The sequence below is a fragment of the Typopeltis vanoorti genome, chromosome 25 (genome assembly GCF_054136105.1).
Source record: "Typopeltis vanoorti isolate ZY-2024b chromosome 25, IOZ_Tvanoo_1.0, whole genome shotgun sequence".
NCBI lineage: Eukaryota > Metazoa > Arthropoda > Arachnida > Uropygi > Thelyphonidae > Typopeltis > Typopeltis vanoorti.
The window spans coordinates 9514114-9536442 of record NC_143573.1 but is presented as its reverse complement, the minus strand read 5'-3'; the positions used below and the strand labels follow the sequence as shown (position 1 = coordinate 9536442).

The 22329-nt window shown below is 37.0% G+C and overlaps 1 protein-coding gene across 1 annotated transcript in view; it reads right to left on the bottom strand.

The window, feature by feature from the left end:
• Positions 1-849: 849 nt before the first annotated feature.
• LOC150092524 (nuclear receptor-interacting protein 3-like) overlaps positions 850-22329 on the bottom strand; it is a 33879-nt gene continuing 12399 nt past the window's right edge. Inside the window, exons 4-7 of the mRNA XM_090414729.1 lie at positions 22186-22268; positions 12776-12912; positions 10171-10226; positions 850-1653 (exon numbers count right to left, since the gene is read on the bottom strand). Of these exons, the coding sequence (XP_090270855.1) occupies positions 1504-1653; positions 10171-10226; positions 12776-12912; positions 22186-22268 (426 nt within the window). The 3' untranslated portion in view covers positions 850-1503. The remainder of the gene's footprint in view (positions 1654-10170; positions 10227-12775; positions 12913-22185; positions 22269-22329) is intronic.

The following is a 22329-nucleotide window of genomic DNA, read 5'->3' as shown; positions in this document are numbered from 1 at the left end:
GGGACTGACTGTGCAGATATCTGTTGGTTTGTGTGGGTTTTCTATATATCGGGCAGACAGACAAATCTGTCGAAATGCGTATGGAAGAACGCATGAGAGACATTACTTACAAGAGACAGCGAGCAAGTGCATTATCAAGTCATATCCTTTTCTCGGCTAATCCTAATGATGATAACCAAAGTCACAAAGTCTGCTGGGAAAAATCTACAAACATCTTCCGTTGCAGTGACGAAATAGAGAGAAAAATTGTGGAATCGAGAGAAATCATCTTCAATCCTGTTCATCCAAATAACAACTTAAGCTACAACCTCCCAGATAGTCATTCAGCTGTAATCATGTACTGGCGTTCACGTGATGCAGCAAGCACGCACTCTCCCAACAATGCAACAAATGAAAGAACAGCTTCAAATACAACTACAACGTTTTCATGCTAATTATGTATAAAGACTGTCTATGTTGTTCATAGTCTTTTAACCCTCAATGTTTAGTGTTTTTTTCTTTTATAATGTCACCTGAAGAAGGCTGTTACAGGCCGAAACTAGTAGTGTGTTTATATTAAAACATTTTTAATTAAATCTCGGTTCTAGTCATTCAATTTTTTCATAAAACTATGTATGTTAACCGAGTCAATGATCATTCTGTCATATATATATGTATATATATATATATATATATATATATATATATATATATATATATATATATATATATATATATATATATATATATATATATATATATATATATACACACACATTTTAAAGTGAAAGTAATAATTGGCTTACATAGGATCTCAGGATCGATTGCTGGAGCAGTTTGTTTGTCCTGGAATTGTACAAAAAAAAAAAATAATAATAAAAATCACTTTATTTGAACTTTCATTCTTCATCAACGTTCAGTATTTTTTTTTTCTTATCTTTTTACACTTTTTCTTGAAAGCACACATTTGTAAACTGAGAAAACTCGATATATTTCACTCAAAGCAATAAAGAATAATGGGAATCCGATAAGTAGTAAAATAAAATATTTTTGTATTCCTTTCCAAACTTTTGCTGGGACTAAAATTATCACAGTTAATAATTGTATTCAACGTATATTCTTAATATTGCTGCTGTTTTAGTAACTGTGCACTTTGATAAAATGAATGTAGCGAAAACAATTTAAAAATATCTAAATCTGATTCTAACTAAAAGGAGCGAATGAGTGAAATGCGTATCAGCAACCCCGTCGCTGGTCTTGCCACCATGTTGCTCCCTGCAATATTCACAATCAACCATAAAACGTAACGGAATGTCAAGTTTAAAAAACTGCTATATCACAACACTATACGCTCACGTATGGTTACCAATGCTTCGATAATCAATGCTTGGTTTTATAGTGATGTCTCAGAGCACTAGAAACACAGCAAAAGTTAATGTCTTATACAAGACCGTGTAGCCAATATTTAGATTGTTGTTAGAATCAAAAGCGGACTTCGCAAGGGACGACAGAGACACAGGAAGATCAAAGTAAAATGAGCGATGGTTCCGAATCTACTCTTTCCGGAATAGACTTTCGCATAAGGCTTTTGATTTCATGGACATTCAAGAATGGAATTCGTTCTCCATTAATTCCACCAAACTGCAATGATGAATCTTCAAAGTTTAGACAGCTCTGTAAAGAACAAAACAAGACTGATTTCTTTTAAAGACAAAAAAAGCAAGATGTGAAAAAATGCACTTAATATCTATTTATTTTTGAATAAAATTGCACATAATATTTTTAAAATTATCATAAATGGAAAATGGAAGCACATAAAAAAATAAAATCCGCTAACGCCTATTTATTCCCCTATAGCAGTGTTTCTCAAAGTGCGGTACGCATACCCCTGGGGGTACGCGAAAGGTCTTCAGTGGATACGTGGCAATTTTCGGCTATGCATCATTAAGGAATGGAATCATTATTAAGAAAAAAATAATTATTTTAAACGTATATATTTTCATTTTTTTCCCCTGAAAACTTGAGTTTCCAAAAATCCCCGCATATATCTCGCACCACGATTTTTTAGCTTTAAGTTTGGGGGAAAAGTGCGAGTTATATTCGAGTAAATACGGTAATTTTTTTGGCTTTCAAATTCTTAAGTATGGATCATTGGTTAAAGACTTATAAAACCCACAAAAGAGAGCAATATAGCAACTACAAGTAGCAATAAGAAAACGTTGATATTGTATCTGGATCAAGTGAAATTGATAAGGGTGTGTCGTCTGACATCTCTAGAGAACCAACTATGAAGAAGATGAAAAATCTTCGTAAGTATGATATGAATTACTTGAAATGTGGATTTTCATGGACAGGAAATGAGGAGGAACCTATTCCAAATTTTGTTCTATTAAAAATAAATCTTTTCTTTTGTTTACATGAACATATAAATTCAAATAAAATAGACATTTATAATGAAATATACTTTATTTAGTTTTATATTATTACTATTATTTTGATAAGGGGGCTTGGAAATAATGAAAATTTAAGAAGTACGCGGATATCTGAAGTTTGAGAAACACTGCCCTATAGAAAGAAGAAGAAGAGGTCGCTTTTGTCCTATCTAACTTGGGAAGATTAGGGGAGGGGGGTGGGGATTCTATCTCCATCGGCAGCCAATCAGAGAGAGCTAACCCAGGACTATCTCTAATTATACATCACCTGGTGAAAAAAGATGGCTGACAAGTGCCGCCATCTCGTGGCCCCTAATCATAAAAGTATGTGTGGGTTCTATGGTAAGTTAACGGGACAAAAAATTCGAGTTTCCTGGAGAAAAAAACCATTTGGCCTTGCAAAAATTGCCTAATTGGAACCGATCGAAGAAGGAATTAGAAAAACTTCCTCTAGCTGGAAGAAATCGAAATTGGAACGTTATGTTCCTGGAAAAAGCCATTTTCACTGAGCAACACATGCTTTTGTGTAAGCACATATTTAACCTAAGCATTTGTCCGAACATATTATTCATTAACTGCGGTTGAACAATTTCTATTGAAGCCGATGTTAAGAATTAGAAGGATAAACAAGAGTGGGTTCTACGGTAAGTTTACGGGACGAAAAATTCGAGTTTCTGGAGAAAAAACCCATTTCACCTTGCAAAACTTGCCTAATTGGAACCGATTGAAGAAGGAAGAAGAGGAGAAAGAAAGAAGAGAGTTCCAGATCTGTCTGTCAACCAACACTGGTCTATATCTGAATGACAGCTTGTTTAGTCTTCCAAACATGCAACAATAGTTAGCTCCTTTTATTCTCCCAAGGCAAGCAATTTAACACTAACTTTTTGAAGTTAGTGTTAAATTAACGTGTGCAGTAGCTTCCATCTTAAACAAATCATGGAATATCTGGCCAAAGGCTATCAGTAATTTAAAAAAAATATATCGTCTGGAGAGGAGAATACGACAGACAACCGCTGCCATGACGTGTGTCTTAATCTTAACACTATACACACCTCTTGGAAAGAAGTCAACAGACACCATAGTGTAAGGAACAAACAGCCATGGTGAACACTTTAATAAGATGTAGGAACTCCTTTCGCTGTGATGACTGCAGCAATCCTATAGGGCATACCTTCCACAGAGGCACGATAGCAATCGACGGGAAATTATACATTCTTCCTGTAGGCATGTAATGAGATACTGGACCCTTGACCTCACCATAACGCTCTAATTCATCCCACAGATGTTCAATAGAATTGAGATCAGGATTATGGAAGAAAGCCAAGGGTGGTTAGGTTCATGTCCACAAACAACGCAGTAACAGTAGCAGCCTTATGACACTGTGCATTGCCTTGCTGGGAGAGACAATCGTCAGTTTCGTAGAAATACCACAAAGTATGAAGCAGTACATTGTCCATACTGTTCAGATACCTCTCGGAGTTGAGTGTTCGTGGCACCACAGAGGTTCGAGGCTAAACCAGGAAAAATAGGACCATACCATCGCACTGCCACCTCCAAATCTCATAGTTTGGTTCGGGTAATGATTGGCTTCGATATTAAGGTCCTACCATGGAAGCCCTTCTAGTGAGCCTGTTCTGAATGTTTTGGTGAAGATTCGCGTTCCGATGAGCGGAACTTTCAACATATCGACCGATGATTGGCTGTTTTTTACATATTATCCTTCGTAGCATCCTACGGTCAAGTTAGGTGAGTCGTTCACTACGGGTAGAAATTACAGTTGACTCCCTGTGCTTCCATCTTGGTATGATATCACTCACTGATTGTTGACCGAGAATGGCCCAATTTGTCAACATTTTGTCCATAACAACGCCTCTTTCAAACTCCGTCAGTTCCCTACCAGCAGTCGTTTCACAAGAACACAGTTGCACTGACTTGGGAATATCATATTAATCAAATTTATACTGGCAATAAACATGTGACTCTTTATTTCATGGCAAGACACACCTTGACTATGGGGTATCCGTTTACTTCTTTCCAAGCTGTGTATTGTAGTCTGAACTAGCGAGTTTTACGGTCGATTATCTTGAATTTACCAGATGAAAAACTCCAGTTTCTGCGAGAAAAAGCCGCTTTCCTGTGTCAGATATAGAATAAATTGGGGAAACGGTCGAAAAAGCTTAGCAAAAACTTCTAGTTGGTGATTAGAATCGAACTTACCACAGTCTTGTTTCAGGCGGCCTAGCGCTATATATGCAGTCGCTATTTCCTCCTATTGTAGGAGGAAAGTACTAGTTACGATTCGCAACACTGACCTTCGTCTACAATACAATAGAAATGAATTCAATAGTGGGTGATGTCACGGTGATGACCGACCACCAACCAATTTCCGAAACTTATGTACCGAGTGCTATCATCTCCCTTTGTGGGATAAAAAGGCGTTATAGCTTTTTTTTTTCCTTTTTAACATAACATACACCGCACAATCAAAAATAAGTATACACAAATAGTAAAAGGAAAAGTATTCTGGTCATTGTTTCATGAGCCCATTTGTGTCGGGCAGTGAGACAATTTCTTGGTCTAATAATCCCTTGAAAATATAGTATCATAAAAGAAATCTGAGAATCTTAGAAATGCACATTCCTAGGATATCCTAAATAATTGCTTTCGGTTGGTAACGTTCATCATATATTTCTCATCCTATTTAAAAGTCTGCCGTCACTAAATTTTGAACTCTTATTTTTACACATTTCAAATATAAAACCTGATTCATGTAGAATCTAAAAACTCAGGACTTACAAGCGCCTTCGATTCTGGGGGAGAAAAGCTTAGATAACGGATATTCTCTAAGCTTTCTGTGGCAATCTGTGGATGTTCTGTTTATACGTGTGCCCCAAGTTGGTGAGTCGTAAGTTAACTGAGGTTTTGTCACTGATTTGTAGAGGAGAAATTTGTTGTTTATGTTTAGGAAGCTGTTCCTATTCAAAACTGGATATAGCTGTGCAATAGTCTCACTTGCTATTGCACAGCAAGACAAACATAAATAGTAGAGACACTATTTACGTGTGTCTTGAAATTTAGGCGCTTATCCAGATGAACTCCTAGATATTTGGTAGAGTTGTGCCAAGGGATGACTTTTCCAAACATTTGTATGCTTGTGTTCGGTTCTGCATTACGTCTGGTGAAAAGTACTGCAGAGCTTTTTCCTGGGTTGATTGCAATACGCCATTTTTTGTACCAATTCTCTAATTCGTGGACTGCTCTCTATAGCTTGTTTGAGGCTAAATGTGGATGGAAGGATCTGGCTATGATAATCGTGTCATCAGCATAGAGAGAGTACTAAGAAACTCGAAGCGTCGGAGAGGTATATTTTTCATAAGCGAACTCTCGGTCGGTTCGTAAAGTATTTACTAAAAATAAAGAGCGAAAGGCTTCACATCGGCGATGCAAAATTATACAAATTAAGTGGATATTAAATCCAACATCATTTCAAAGCCAACTACAGAAACTATAGAAGTTCGTGCGAAATTTGACCAGAGAGCTTATGGGAGTATGGCGGCGAGTGTATCGTCAAATAAAATGAATATTTCATTATTTTATCTATAAAATCTAAGGACTTACTATAAAGATTAAAGAGGCACTTCATAATCCCAGGAGTATTTCAGGAGTGTGCGCTTCGTTTAGGAAACACACCTTTTTAAATTATCTGTTTAGAGAAAGCAACAGTCATAAGCCAGCCTGCATTGAACAGAGGGCTGCACAAGCATATTTGATCTCCCCTGCTCTGCTATCTGAGCAGCAGTGTTCACTGTCTATTTCATTTCTATCGTTTCACAGAAATGAAACCTCAAAAATTAAATTATTCGATATTCCTAATATAATCAGTCCAATGCCATAATATTGGACTGACCGTCACAGGTTAAATTCCATTTTCTCTGTCCAGAGGAATTTTTTCTGTCATTTTTGCCTAGTTTTTTCCTCTAGAATCTGATGTTTTTAATTCTGCAGCTCAGAAAAAATCTACTCACAGAACTTACACTATTTCAGGCAATAATACGACTGTGTCTCGGATCACAAGATGGCACCAGTTGTTTGCCGTAATCTCGCATCGTACTCTCACTATTGGTGACCCTATAGAGGTGAGGTTCTTCACCTATAGAGGTGAAGAACAGTTTACTACCAATATCCGTGAGTTTGTTATGCATATTCCCTTAGAAATTAAAATGATTTTTACAGTTTTTTATATATAACATACTTCAAAAGGTACTGCTGCATAGCTGTATTATGGAAATTGCATTTACTTCCATAGCCAGGACTGTCAGAAGAAAGGTTATTATAAGTTGATTCTTGCATCTGATTAGATGAACTTTTACAGTTAGTCCACCTTTGGTGACCAATTTTTTTTTTTTTTTTTTGCTTAATTCAAGCAGAAACTTTTTTCTTGGAAATTCGGGTTTCGAATCGCACAACTCGAAAAAATCGACCATAAAACACACACTATTTCAAAAAAATATATATAAATAAATAATAATAATAGTAATAATAAATTATAGTGTTGGGATTAGGGATCACGAGACTGCGGCAGTACTCTGCCATACACGTCTCCCCCAAATGCCAATGAAATCATTGATAGCATTCGCCTGACCCATCATTGATGACTAGCTGCTGACAGATCTTCATAAGGTTAGTTAGAGATAAAACAACCTCTTCTACTTCCTTTAAGGATGAAAGGAATTAGAGTATTTATTTGTTATACATGAATACATACACGCTCGTATATACAGGATGGCTATAAATTAACTTTCCCTCTTTGGAGGAATCTGTAGCTAAAACTAATAGACGGAATGAGAAAAGATTTTGCAGCAAAAGTCGCCGATAAGGGAAATTTTGGCGTTGGCGGAGCCGAAAGCTGTTAACAGTAAACGCAGGTAAAAAGGAGTTTGCAAATTTTACTGTGCGCGCGAGCGCAGCGCCACCATTTCCACTTAAAAAGGGATTGGGAACGTTCAGGCATTATTCGAATGACTGTCGGGTTATCAGTAAGTTCTTTCCGACGGCATGGCCGCCTCGATCCTCGGATATCACTGTATGTGACTTTTGGCTGTGGGGGTATTTGAAATCCGTTTTGTATGTTGATGGCGTTCCCAACTTGCATGTCTTGAAAGAGAACATAAAACGGACTGTTATGAACATCCAATCCGACTCCTTATGCTCAGCTGTAGAGCATGACGCACACTAGATGCAATTTGTTGTACACAAGAAAGGCACATTGAAAATTATGTATGTGGTCCGTGGGACCCTGATTCTGATGAATAAAACATTATTTCCTGTGAATTCAATCGCTACATTAATTTCTGTCTCTTGCAAGTTGTTGTTTTAGTTTAATTATTCTTATTCTTATTATCATTGTAACGCGCCACATATCTGTGTGTGTGTGTGTGTGTGTGTGTGTGTGTGTGTGTGTGTGTGTGTGTGTGTGTGTGTGTGTGTGTGTGTGTGTGTGTGTGTGTGTGTGTGTGTGTGTGTGTGTGTGTGTGTGTGTGCTGTTTATATCTGTTTATAGTCTGTTTGCTTACTTGGGAAAAAGAATTAAAACCTAGCTTATAAAATTGCTTGGTATCTTTAACGTAGTATATATACCCAAGGTAAAAAAACTTTCTACATCTTACTCTCATCCTGAGATTTTTATTTAATAAGGTCAAAGCACCTTGTGGCAACTTGTTTAGGTAAAATTTATAAGCTCTGCATTACTTCAACCTTGGTATTTTTAGGTATGGCTCCCACTGACAAGACCTCAATAAAGGTCGAAACCTGTCTGGGTAGTGGCCCTTGCCTTTAATGCTAGCATCATACATCTCCGCAAGGGGATGTGCTTTGCATTAGAGGAAAATACTAAGGAAAGTGATCGGACTTACTCCACCTTTACCACGACTTTCCTCAGACTTGCAGTACTTGCAGACGCAAACTTGACTTACTTGTCTGTTTGCTTACTTGGGAAAAAGGATTAAAACCTAGCTTATAAAATTGCTTGGTATCTTTAACATGTATATATATATGAAAAACCTTTAATGAATTCTGAAAAAAAAAAATATATATATATATAGAAAGTTTTTTACCTTGGGTATAATATACGTTAAAGACACCAAGCTATTTTAAACCTGGTTTTATTCCATTTCCCAAGTAAGCAAACAGACAAGTAAGTCAAGTTTGCGCTTGCAAGTAGTGCAAGTCTAAACAACTCGTGGTAAAGGTGGAATAAGATCCGATCACTATTCTTAATATTTACCCTTAATGCAAAGCAAATCTCCTGGAGGAGATGTATGACGCTATGTATTAAAGGCAAGAAGCCATTACCCAGACCGGTTTCGACCTTTATTGAGGTCTCATCAGTGGGAGCCAGGCTTAGAAATATATATATATATATATATATATATACAGTATATATATATTATTAAACTTACAACCTCCATCACTTAGTTACATTAACGGATTTAAAATTTTACCGCATCGTTGAATTTTGTAACATGTGAAGAGTCGAGCAGTATTTTAACTCCTGCTTTCTTTTCGCAAACAGAATGCCGTAAAAATTTGTGCAGAGAAAATTATCATAGGAGACATTCTTTTTAATACAATCTTTTTCTTATTTTGTTTTGTTTCAGTCAGAAGCGTACCCTTCAAGTGTTCAGAAAGCAACGCCTCATTTCGAGTAATGGCTACCTGGAAGAGGAAATCCGGTTACAGCTTGCTTCTGCTGTTTTAGAGATACCCACTACTGCATTTTTATCTTATAAACCCATCAAGATCAAGACATTGATAAGATGCAACAAGATTGTATTCACGTCAGTTACGTCACTGAGCACAGCATAACTACAAGTTTACCTTCCCACCTAGCTGTTTTCAATGTTCCCCACCCCCAGAGTTTTGATGTGGCTTCTCCAGAAAGGATGTGTGTGTGGAAAAATGAAACAAAACATAAACATTGCATTAAACTAAAGACTACGAAATATTTCCTAGAGTGACATCGTTACCTTGTTCAGCATAAAAATAAAAATAAAAAGAGAGTTTTTTTCATTACCTTCTCGTATAATCTAATAAAAGTAACTCGTGCAATTTATTTTGATTTTTCGCATATTCCGTATCGAGATAGTTGATTAGTTTTTCGAAATGCAACTAATGATATGGAGGCGGAGGAACTACTGTATATTTCTAACTTCGTATGTTTTTATGGTTGGTTGATTCTTTTGAGAAATTAAAAATCTGAGTTCTACGAGGAAAAATCCTGGTAGCTTAGTATGAGACAAACTAACCTTCGGATAAGTGAGAAAAAAAAAAAAGAAAAAAAAGAAAGAAAGTTATTCGGGTCTTACACGAGAACTATGTCTTTCCATCCATAGGGCAAGACTAAGTTGTGGAAGCTCCTATTTGGAGACAATTACCGTCATTAATTTTCTTTCTCCGTATTGCCTTTCATACTATTGTTTTCCCGGTTGCAAATGACATCTCTCTCTCTACACATAAACATTAAACAGAATTAATTATTAGGCATAAATGTTTGGATATACGGATTACCTAACATACTAGTAACTTATCCCTTCCCATCACATCTCATCACGCACGCACGCACGCACGCACGCACGCACACACACACACACACACACACACACACACACACACACACACACACACACACACACACACACACACACACACACACACCGTCCATGAATGAAATTCTCTTCAAAAAGTGATACTTTTTCCTTACCTTTGTTTTCAAAAGGAAATCTACTCCTAGAATAAGATCGATTTCCTGGCCTTCCCCTGGAAAACATATATGGTTTAAGTCGAAATATAATATACAAATAAGCAAAGTTATCAATTATCGTACTTAATTTTTGGTACAGTTAAATAATACTCGAACTCATGATGGTCATTACGATTCACACACACACTGTTAATCCGTTAATGAGGATTTTACTATGGATTTTCAGTTTAAATCATAAAAAATTATATTTTTTTTTTATGAATGAAAGTTTGTGTGTGCTATCGTAATCGAAGTAAACGCCAATAGTGTTGATCACAATGGGAAAAACAGACGATCTTTCGGAGTTCGATAAAGGGCTTATTGCGAGTTCCCGCCTAGCTAGAGCCATGATTTTGAAAACAGCAGAGCTGACGTTTCCCAAAAGGTATCCTGAGTGTTTAATCAGTGGGAAAATAACCGACATTGAGTGTCTAAGAGACATAACTGTGGTCCTAAGGCAGTCAGTCAGGAACGAGTTCGCCATCGTCTGAGAAGAATTGTACGGATAAACAGAACTTCCAATGAGCAATTGACCGACGTATTTAATGAAGGCTGTTCCCAACACATATTTTATAACTATGCTCAGAGAATTGAAGAGGATTGGTACTAATAGTCGTACGCCTATACGGAAAACACTGATTTCTGCGAAGAACCGGAAAGTTCTTTGCAGAAATATGGTCATATGGTCCAACGACTCATGGTGCACCTTGTCCTCTACTGACGGTAGGCAGAGAGTTTGGAGGGAGCACCATGAAGCAATGAACCCAGCTTGCCTTGTAAACACAACTCTAGGTTCTGCAGATGGTGCTGTAAGGCGGGACATGTCGTACCGAACGTGTCTCCTGATATTGCTGAAAGGTTGGGTGTCCTCCAAGGAATATCTAGGAAAGGAGTGTCCTGGGTTCGATTCCCGTCGATGACGTGAGGAGCTTAGGTTCTTCCTCAGCCATAGCCAAGTTAGCCGGTCTTGGTACACAATACGCATCGCATACGAGTGAGCATCTGCAGTGATCGCCAATACATGATACCAGTGTTCTCCTCTGGCCCGGCTCGGGCAAACGAAGTAGCGTCCGAGCACTACTTCATTCGCTTTGTGTTCACAGCGACCAGGATTTCCGAGTGCTATAGGGTATTCCCACCTTATGTGATCGCTAATTCATAAGTAGCATAGAAATAGAAGACACAAAATAAATTTAAAAAAAAAATAATAATATTAATTAGGAAAATATTTTTGGAAATTTTTCTGGTGTTTTTTTCCTTTTCCTTTTTTTTGGGGGGGGGTGGGAAGGGTCCCTTGTCCCCTTCCCTGGGTGCGCCAATGGCGTGGAGTGCAGAGTTTTTATCCTCCAGTTTATCTGGGGTTTTTCGTCCCGCAAGCAGACAAACCGGCCTTGAGAACTCAATGCTTCTACACACATAGGATACACCGGGAGGCATAGAGTTAACCACCTTATCCTTGTGTACGGTTGAGTGAAATGAATAGAAAACCCTCACACCGCAAGGTAAGAGGGAGGAAGAAGAAGAAGAATGACTGGTTCTCGTCAACCATTCCCCTCCCCCCCAAAAAAAAATTAAATAAATGGAGAAAAAAAAAAGGAGAAGGAGGGATATGCAGCCTACCTCTCTGCTTATTGCAGTATCATGAAAAAGTTATTTACTATTCTTTCTATTATACTTTCGCTTTGTGGGGAAAAACAAAAGTTCTTTTGTTCATAATGCTCCATGAAACAATTAGAAAGAAAAAAATGAGGGAAACTATAGCTTTTTATTTCTCTTCCTCGTATAATTTACTTTACCTCGAGTAAATACGTTTGCTAATTTTAGATCTAATTTTAGAATTTAATTGTGTGGCTTATATTGTGCAATAATTCTTACATCACGAATCCCGGTTTCAATCGGAGAGATTGTTCCTGGAAAAGACAGAAGTTCTACAGAACCCGGTTAATTGCAACAGAATAGACAGCATGATTTTACATAGATTTTGGCGTACTGCCCTCTCTACCCATTAGCATTAACAACAGGAATCACCACAGAGAGAGAGCCACAGTCGCCCTGCTTGCACGTGACCATCTTTGTTATCCAGATCACTTTGGTTTGTGTCTTCACTGAGCATACAGTGTTAAATTGCCTTTGATAATGCTAGCTCAGCTAGAGAAACGTCGGCTGTGAATAATTCATTTCAGCTAGTAAATTGTTTATTTATATTCTACTTAGTTTTCTGTTTTAGAAACTTCGACATGAATAATCAGTAATTCGTATCCATCACTAAAAGTTTTTTTTTTTTTTTTTTGTAGCCTGAAGCAACCATGATTTTGAGGAGAATATATTTTAACTGGGTTTGTTTTTTCGGACTAGTTTGTCTGTCTGTCAGTTTGAGAAATCGAAAATACGAGTATTCAGCACTTTTTTCAAAAATAATCTCCCGTATGATATTCCGAAATGAACTGTGTGACAAACACACGCGCGCGCCCGAGTACATATAGATATAAAGTACTAATTACAAAAAAAAAAAAAAAAAAAAAAAAAAATGCATTCACTGGTTTTATATTGAATAACTGCTACTTACCGACAAAAAGGTCTGCTGTATGCTGAGAGGATCCCCAGGTGAAACTGAAGTCAAGAATTTTTCCAGTTAGTTTTATTCGTCTCTCCGACAGAGGGGCAATGATAATTTTCGGTGAGGGAATGATATACTTAGTAAACCTAGAATAAATATATAGCACATATACTCTTCCGAAATACTATTTCTTGTTATTATTTGTATTTTTCAATAGCATTTATAAGAACACATTTTCAGGGGAGAGGAAGGGTAGTGCAAACAAACTCCAGAGCATGTGTTTGATGAGTCGTGATTTTCAAACGGTGGATACAAAGAAATAGGTATCCATCGGGGACACATATTTCTTACTATACTCCCAAGCAGTGTCTGGAACACCAACTTGGGATGGGTTGTTTCGGAATTACGATATTGTGCGGAATATTTAGAAAAAATAAAATAAAAATAAAATAAAATAATGCGTAATTCCTCAAGCTTTTTTTTTTTTTTCCATTGAATATGCTATATTGAGACAAAAAAAAAACTGTTCAGCAGGTATTTTATGCCTTATGTGTTTTGGCTATCGGGAATAGTTCCCTTCCCCCATCAATAATAACAATGGATATAAATATGCAAGTGTTTTCTAACTATTAGTAGGGTCAGTTTTATTATTAAGCGAACCTAGGCAATTGCCTAGGGGCGCTAAGACTTTGGGACGTTAGATTTTGCTACATAGTTCGGGGGAAAATTATATATAGAGAAAAAATATATAGAGAGAGAGAATCTATAGGGGGTGCCTAAATTTTCTTTGCCTAGGGGTATCAGATACTCTCGGACCGGTCCTGTCCATTAGGCTTTAATACGTGATGAAAAAAAAAAGTGTTTTTTTAAGCAATAATCCTTTTCAGTGTTTTTTTTTTTTTTTTTTTTTTTTTTACAAAATATACACTGCTTCGAAAGAGGTCAACGGATTAAACTTCATACTCTGAGGAACAAAGAGCCATGGTGTCCACCTTAATAAGATATAGGATCTACTTTCGCTGCGATCACTACAGCAATCCTTGGGGACATACTTTCCACAAGAGTACGACAATGGTCAATGGGAATTTTGATCCATTCTTCATGTAGGCATGTAATGAGATCCTGGACTGTTGTCGGGCGGACGTCCCTTGACATCACTCAACGCTCCAGTTCATCCCACAGATGTTCAATAGGGTTGAGATCAGGGCTCTAAGGTCAATCAAGTGTAATGATGTTCATATTCACAAACCACGCAGTTGCAGCAGCTTTATGACACAGTGCATTGTCTTACTGCAAGAGACAATGGTAAATTCCGTAGAAACGCCACAAACTAGGAAGCAAATGGCATTGTCCAGAATGTTTGGATACCTCTCGGGGCTCAATGTTCGTGGCACCACAAACAGAGGTCCGAGGCAAAACCAGGAAAACAAGACAATTCCATCACACTGCCACCTCTCAGTTTCATAGTTTGAGTAATATACTTTGGTAAGAGACATTTGCTGGGCTTCTGCCACACCCTCCCATCTGCTCGGTAGAGGGCGTGGCATGGTTAGTCGCTTCATAGCACAGTTACCAAGCTTTCCCGTCCCACTATCAGGGGTACTCCAAGGGTATTTGCCGCGCGGGTGAAAACTTTTATCGGTCGCCCCTAATACTGCATTGTATAATCCAATTAGATATTATCTACATAAAATGTCGCCCTATCAATGTTGCTGCCCGGGTGCGGTGCATCCCTTTCACCCTCGGCTTGGCGCGGCCCTGCCCACTATACACGCTCTTTGCACCACTGAAGACAACGCTGCATGTCAGTTCGGGTAATGTGGGACTAGTATACTGCATGTTTATATGCATATTCGTGTTCTAGTCGATTGTCGGAACTCCGCATTGAACGTGTCGGCCGACGAATGGTGGTTTTTACATATAATCCTTGGTAACACCCTAATATCACATTCGGTGAGTGGGATGAGTCGTCCAATGCGGGTAGCACTTGTAGTCAGGGCCGGATTAAGACCCATAGAGACCCTAAGCACTTAAAAGATTTTGGTGCCCCATATGTATATATGTAATTCAAAATATAAACAATAATAAACCATAAAATAAATTTTTATTTTTCAAAATGAAACAAAACTTATAGTAAGATGGAAAATAATGTTTATTTTTTGTATACTTCAACTTTATTTAGATTTGAAAAGTTTTCTCCTACTTTTTTTAATTGCAAAGTCTTTGATCAGATCCTCAAAATTAATCTTACGTAACACATCTGCTTCTATACTTAGTAGAGATAAGGCATTCAAACTGTCTCGTTGCATAGTTGTTCTCATGGGATTTTTAATATACTTCAACTGAGAAAATGAACTCTTAGCTGAGCAATTTGTGACCATTGATGTTAAAAATATACGAAAGGCAATGTCTACATTTGGAAAGGCACACTGAATATTGTCTTCTACAATTATTTTATAAAGTTCAGCATGACTGAATCTTGTTTTTACATTTTTTTGTTGCACTGAACGTAAGGCGCACACATGAGCGAAACTGTTGAAGCTCAGCTGAGAAATTAGTGTTCAAGTCCTCTGGGTAAGCATCAATCAGCTTTTGACAACACTGAGAATACCTTTCAATTTCAGTAGATGATGAAGTCACTGAAGTAGCATTATGTTTCACATCACCTAGAAAAGAAAATCTCTCTGATTTTCTTTGTATATCTCTCCTCTTCTTCTCATCTCAGTTTCAAGTTTGTCAACAATTGTGAAAGGTGGTGATACGAAATTTATCTCTGGCATTCAGATATACTTCTGGAGTATCTCCGTCATTGGGTACCTTCTTTCTGATACGTTTGCGAGTTTGAGCTGCCTTGTAATCAACATCTGGTAGCACTTCCTTTGTAGCTGCTTCACATCTTTCAAATTCATTTCGTGAAGTGCACAATTGGTCAGCTAATGATCCATAGAGATCTGCAAATGTTTTTAAATTGATATCCTCATTCTATAGAACTTGGCTTACTCTATGAAAATTTTGCAAATCTCATCCCAAAAATTCAACATAAAACGAATTCTAGCTCTTGCATCTTATTTGCAATATTATCTGCTTCTCTTCTAGTGTCTCCCTTTTGTGACTGGTCTTCGGCTATACAGTCTAACGCTTCTAAAATTTGAAGGAAAGATTTCAAAATTGCTGCTGTTGCCATAGCATGTGCCTCCCATCTGGTATCAGAGAGGGATTTTAAGACATTTTCATTTCCAATACAGCCTTTAAGAATTGTCCACAGGCTGGTTGAGGCTGGAAAAAAAAAGCAACCGCACTGTAGAAAAGAAATTAACCGCCTCTTGACAGCAGTCAATAGCACTTCGGCTTACCGAATTTAGTGAATGAGTTGCACAGGACACATATATAGCAAATTTGTTTATTTCTAAAAAATTTTGCTGCATCCCCTTATAACGCCCAGACATGTTAGCAGCTTTGTCATAAGACTGACTCCTACATTTTGAAAAGTTTAACTGACAAACTTTACGTAAGTACTGCAACACCTGATTTGCCATTTCCTCACCGGCATGGCATGTTGATCATTTCCAGAAATGTTAAAAAGCATTCAATAGGCTGTCCATCTTTTAAGTACCTAAGTACAACACTTAACTGGTCGATATGTGACAGATCTGGTGTTGAATCAACTGACAAACTAAAATAACCAGAAGATTTTACTTCATCAACAATAAGCACGTGTACCTTTTGAGCCATCAGTTGAATGAGTTCCTCACAGGTGGCTTTTGACAGATAAAAAGGATTTCTTGCCACAATTTCCATATTTCGCAAATGTGACCTGCTAAAAATAGATTAAACTGACTTATGAGCTCAAGCAGCCCTGAAAAGTTCCCATTTTGCAATGATCGAAATCTTTCTTCTGTTATTCGAAAAGCCAAGCCACGTACACCTAACATACGAATAACAGCTATGACATGCCTCAGGACATGTTCCCTGTAATCACACTCTTCCTGGATTTTTTTATCCAACTGTTGCCCCAACTACACCTTGTCTGCGAGTTAAGTAGGTTAGCATAGAGTCTCGGTGAGTAGTGATTTTTTCATGTTGATCAATTACAATAGTATTTCGCCAGTCACTGAACCCTTCTCTTGTAACAAAATGAGAAATTTTAGGAGAAAATAGTTTACAAACAAAACAATAAATTGATCCCGTTGATGGTGAATACAATAATCACTCTCTCTTGTATTCCTCACCATTGTCTTTTGTCCCAACAAAAAGTTTCTGCAAACAGTATCTTACTGGTTTACCACTACTGAAATGTCGGTAAGACTTGTCAAATGGCCTATTCTGGTGTTGACAGTCACTGGGTCCACAAGCAGTCCAATAAGCTACGTCATCAGAAGAGAAATCAAGCAACAACCCTGGATCTTTTGCTATATTTACTTCATCTTTTGCAGACGGAATCATTTCATCACTATCACCATGGCCCACTAAACTTTCATTTTCAGCAATTATTTCAACCTCAGACTGTTTTGTAAAGCAACCTGCATCATTTGCAGTAGAGATATCAAGAGAATTTACAGACAAAGTGAGGTCAGTAGTGAGACATGTGCTAGATGAACCTGATTGTGACATCTTGATGATTCCAACATCATCATATTTTGATTTTGAAGTGATCAAAGTGGTATTTGTGTCCACTTCTGATGACGGAGATTGGCTCTGATCAGGAATTGGTATATAATGTTGTGGAATTTGTGTGAAGAAATCAGCCAGCTTTGCAGTCTTGGAATCTAATTCCAAGGTCTCCTCTTGTTTCTTTTTTGATAGTTTTCGCTTTCGTGCACCACTTAACTGAACACGTTTCATCTTGGTTCTTGGGATCTGTTAAATACAGAAATAAAAAGATTATTTTGTTGAATATTAGGTGGCAATCAACACCAGTTACACATATCACAGGCAGAATCATACGAACAATTTAATTTTCGGCTTACAGCTGAATCTTGTGCTTTCGTGCTTTAATTAACTCTTATTTTACCGGAGTCGCACTTCTGCGACAGCTAGGCCTTTTACCGGAAACGCGTTTCTGAGACAACCACGTGATTTGTTTTATATTTGCTTCTGGAACCTTTTATAAGACATAATTTATTAAAACAAGACCTAAAACAGACAGGGAAATAAAAAATAAAATGGTTAAAATAATTATAAAATATTACCTCATTTGACGCAATGGTAATGCCAGAAAGCAAAAACGTATCCCTTTGAAGTTAAGCCAATATAATAATATATACTATATTATACATACAACAAACACTGTAACTATAAAATAAACAATCTAAAAACTCATAAGCGTCTTTTTTGCTTGTCCTATTATAATTACGTAATAGTAAAATAGAGGGGGTCGATAAAAAAGTCAAGAAACTCTTGAAAGGGTCGACGGTCAAAGAAGTTTGGCGACCCCTGGTGTAAACGAACCGTCATGCACGTGGTTAGAGTTTTATTAGGCCTTCTACATGTCATTAGTTATTGAAAAAAAGTAGGTAACAGTAAGAAAAGTTAAAAACTATGAAAAACTAATTAAAAGTTAATTTAAATTAAATTCGTCATCTATCTAAAGCAGAAATTCTGTGGTGTCCCCCTTTCCATGATGCCCTAAGCACGTGCTTATTTTGCTTAATGGTTAATCCAGCCCTGCTTGTAGTTTAATATGTTGTCTGTTATCTATGAATTCCGCTTAGTTTAAGAGCATATTTTTATTTTTGTTAATGTTTCGTTATATATTTTGTTAAATGTAACCCTGTGCTTCCGTTTCAGCATGGTATCACTGATTGTTGACCTGCGATGGCCCATTTTCTGAACAATTTGTCGAACATATAGGCCTACAACATGGCATCCTATCCCAACGCTTCTTTAAAACTCCGTCAGTTCCCTTCTAGCAGCCATTTCACCCGGACACAGTAAAATAAAGACAATGTCACGTGACTACCTGAACCTTTTTTTGTTTTTTTTAGAAAAATAAACAAATCTTCAACTGAAAAAAACTGATAAAGGTTCTTTGCATTCTAAACGGTATTCGAACCCAAGTCTCTCCAACCAAAAGGAATCATCGAAACCAACTAAGCTACGAAGGCCTCCTACCTGTTCACAAAATGTAAGTTGTAGGCACAACAGCAGTTTCCCAATAGGACTCCTTGCATTAATCCTCAGTTTTCTGCGTTGTTTCTGTGAATATGAAATGTATGTGTGTCAAATGAAATATGATAACACACATACATTTCATATTCACAGAAACAACGCAGAAAACTGAGGATTAATGCAAGGAGTCCTATTGGGAAACTGCTGTTGTGCCTACAACTTACATTTTGTGAACAGGTAGGAGGCCTTCGTAGCTTAGTTGGTTTCGATGATTCCTTTTGGTTGGAGAGACTTGGGTTCGAATACCGTTTAGAATGCAAAGAACCTTTATCAGTTTTTTTCAGTTGAAGATCAGTTAGCCGGTCTCATGGTGTGGTCAGGTTTTTCATCCCGCTAAACAGTCAAACCTGCCATAACAACAGACAAGACAAGATAAAATCCAACACTAAAATAGTGTGAGGAGGTGTCAGCATTCAGTTAAATATTAAAAACACTTCTATTATATTTTCATTAAAATATTAACGTGCATCAGTTTCTTATAACGGATATTTAATTAAAAGATCATATATATATCGTAACAGGACAATTATCCCCTGGACAAAACCCCCCCGAACATTAACCGCTATTTAAAAAAACCCTTGTAAAAAAAAACCGGTCATTGACTCCCCGTATGAAAATTAAAACTCTTTAAATAAAATTTCCTTGACACAACGAACGATACAAAAAATTATTTGACAAAACAAATCTTTTAAAATAAATTTGACAAAATAAAAATTTTAACAAAAATTTATTTGACACAACATAACATCCAATGTAAGAATCTTCGAAATGATCTGCAACTAGTAAGGCTTTCTGGAGCTAGAAATTCGTATAATTCTTTAAAAGCACCGACAACTTCATCTGTCGGAACAAATGCAAGAGTCAGCATTATTCTTAATTTTAGTGCGAAGTTGGAATCTTCTTGTAACGTTGTTGGAAACCATTCTGTTGAATTTTCCGGTAGATGTTCTGAGATGAAAGAAACACCGTTAAATTTCACTGTCTAAGGAAGTTCGTTCTAAACCGTTTATAACTGCCAATTCAAAATAGATCATGATGCTAATTGGCTTCAAGACATTCAGCATAGTTAATGTCTGAAACAGTTTAATATATGTATCCTGAGTTTTGTTTTGCAGTAATGTATAAACACACGGAATGGTTCGTCCATTAACTAGTGCATGAATGGTACATTTGGGAAAAAAAAGCGCAGGAGCAGTTTTGAAAGTCCCATCCAGAAACCAGTGAGATGTTGTTTATTTTTTAACAGTATATATTAGAACACAGAAACTAAGTAAATAATTAATTTATTAACTTATTGCTGATGTTTCGCTGGTGTTATAACCAGCATCTTCAAAGCACAAAAACACAGTTTGTCACAATACGCGAGACTACAACAACATGGTGTAATCAACGGACTAGTTAAACAAAATTATAGCAGCAACACAAAGACTAGAGTCCTGATTTTTGGCGCCCTCTATCTGAAAAAAAAACCTAGTTTTTTCTTAAGATGACTGTCTCCCAGATCTTAGGCAAGTTAATACAGCCATATTTCTTGAGATTTGGAGTGTGTTTCAGGGCTTCTGTCGGCTCTAAGAACAATCTCTCTGACTTGTAAGAGCTTCTGTGTAGTACTTTTGTGTTTTTCCAGTTGATCCTATGTGCAGGGGTATGAGAGCATGGTCTGCTAGGCCCGACTTGCCATAGTGATAATTCCGGACGTATCTTTTGTGTTCGCTGATGCGGATGTTCACAGTTCTTCCTGTTTGACCGTAGTAGGCTTGATTACATGAGCAGGGTAGTTGGTAGACTCCTGGATGTGATAAAGGGGGAATGCTGTCCTTGGGTGAGCGGATAAGGGTTGCTAATTTGCTACATGGTCCGAATGTAGTGCGTTGTTTATTAAGAATTCTTGAAATCTTATCGGATATGCCTTTAATGTATGGGATGGTGACTGTTTTGTTGTAGTTCTCTGTGGTGGATGGTGGGAGGGGGTTTGGTTTCTTAGGAGCGTTTAGTATTTTGTTTATCTTATGTGGATTATAGCCATACAGGGAGATACTTACACAAACAATCGCACCATCATCCTTCTCAACAATATGGCATTTTAAAAACGCTAACCCACAGAGCGAGAGCAATCTGTTCCAATGACAATGCTCTTGCTGCTGAACTGGCTCACTTACGCCACACCTTCTTGGCCTATGGCTATAATCCACATAAGATAAACAAAATATTAAACGCTCCTAAGAAACCCCTCCCATCTTCACTTATCGTTGAAAGAGATTGGCTGATAATTTGCTGCGGTGCTTCTTCAGCGTCTTCTGCCAGTCTTTTAATTTGTTGAACTACTTGGAGAACTTCTTGTTGTGCTGGATCTGGACCATGAGAATGATCGTTTAACGGTCCCACAAGCTCTTCTCTACGGAGTTTAATTTTAGCTTCACATTCGCTCTTGTTACGCCTTCTTTCACACTCAAATGATACAACACCATTTGGCAATTTCTTTTTGTTGTTGTTTTTCATACATAACTTTCAAAAAATCACTTTCTCCTTCCCTTTATTCGACTTGACAAATTCCATCATGGACAGTCAAAAATGTTTTTTTAATATTATAATAGATTGAAATAAAATATTTTGTTTTCAATTTCACTTCGACAACAGTTTTGACACGCTCGGTGTTATTATCACGACCACAATAATTCACAAATGGAAGTTACTTATTTATATACAAATATTTAACCATAATGTTTACAAGTTTACAGTAATAAGACCAAACAGATTGAAAATTATTTGTTGGCGGAGATTCCTAATCCTATGATCTTAACGTAAATCCTTCATGATGGTTATAACAGTTAAAATTCCAGGAAAAATTAGTCTTGTTTTAATTCGGGTTAAAGAAACAATGGGTAAATATTATTAACAAAATTACTTGATCCTAGAAGTGTCATCAGTCCCTTTGATTGTGTGTTCAAAGATAACACCTGAAGAAGATTAAATTGTTATTCTGCATTCAATTTATTTTTTGTTATTGCAACTTTAAAACTTTTTTTTTCTTTCTTTCTTTTTTTTTTTTTTTTTTTTTTGTCATATTTAGTTTTATCTACCGATATTTCAAATGGGAGGGTTCATTGTATGGTTTTTTTCCCACGGGGTTAATGTCTGGGGGGGGGGGGATTTACACGTTTTTTTTTTTTTTTTTTTTTTTTTAAACAGGGGTTATTGTCCGGGGAGTTTGTCCAGGGGAAACTGTCCTAGAAATATATATATATTCTTACCTGAGTTTGTTGAGAAGTTCAAATGATATTGTTGATATAGGTGACATAGTATCAATCATTGCGTACGAATCCAATTCGCTGCACTAACAGGGAAAAGAAATCTCTTTAAAAATGGAATCATGCCAATAAAAATAATCATTAAAT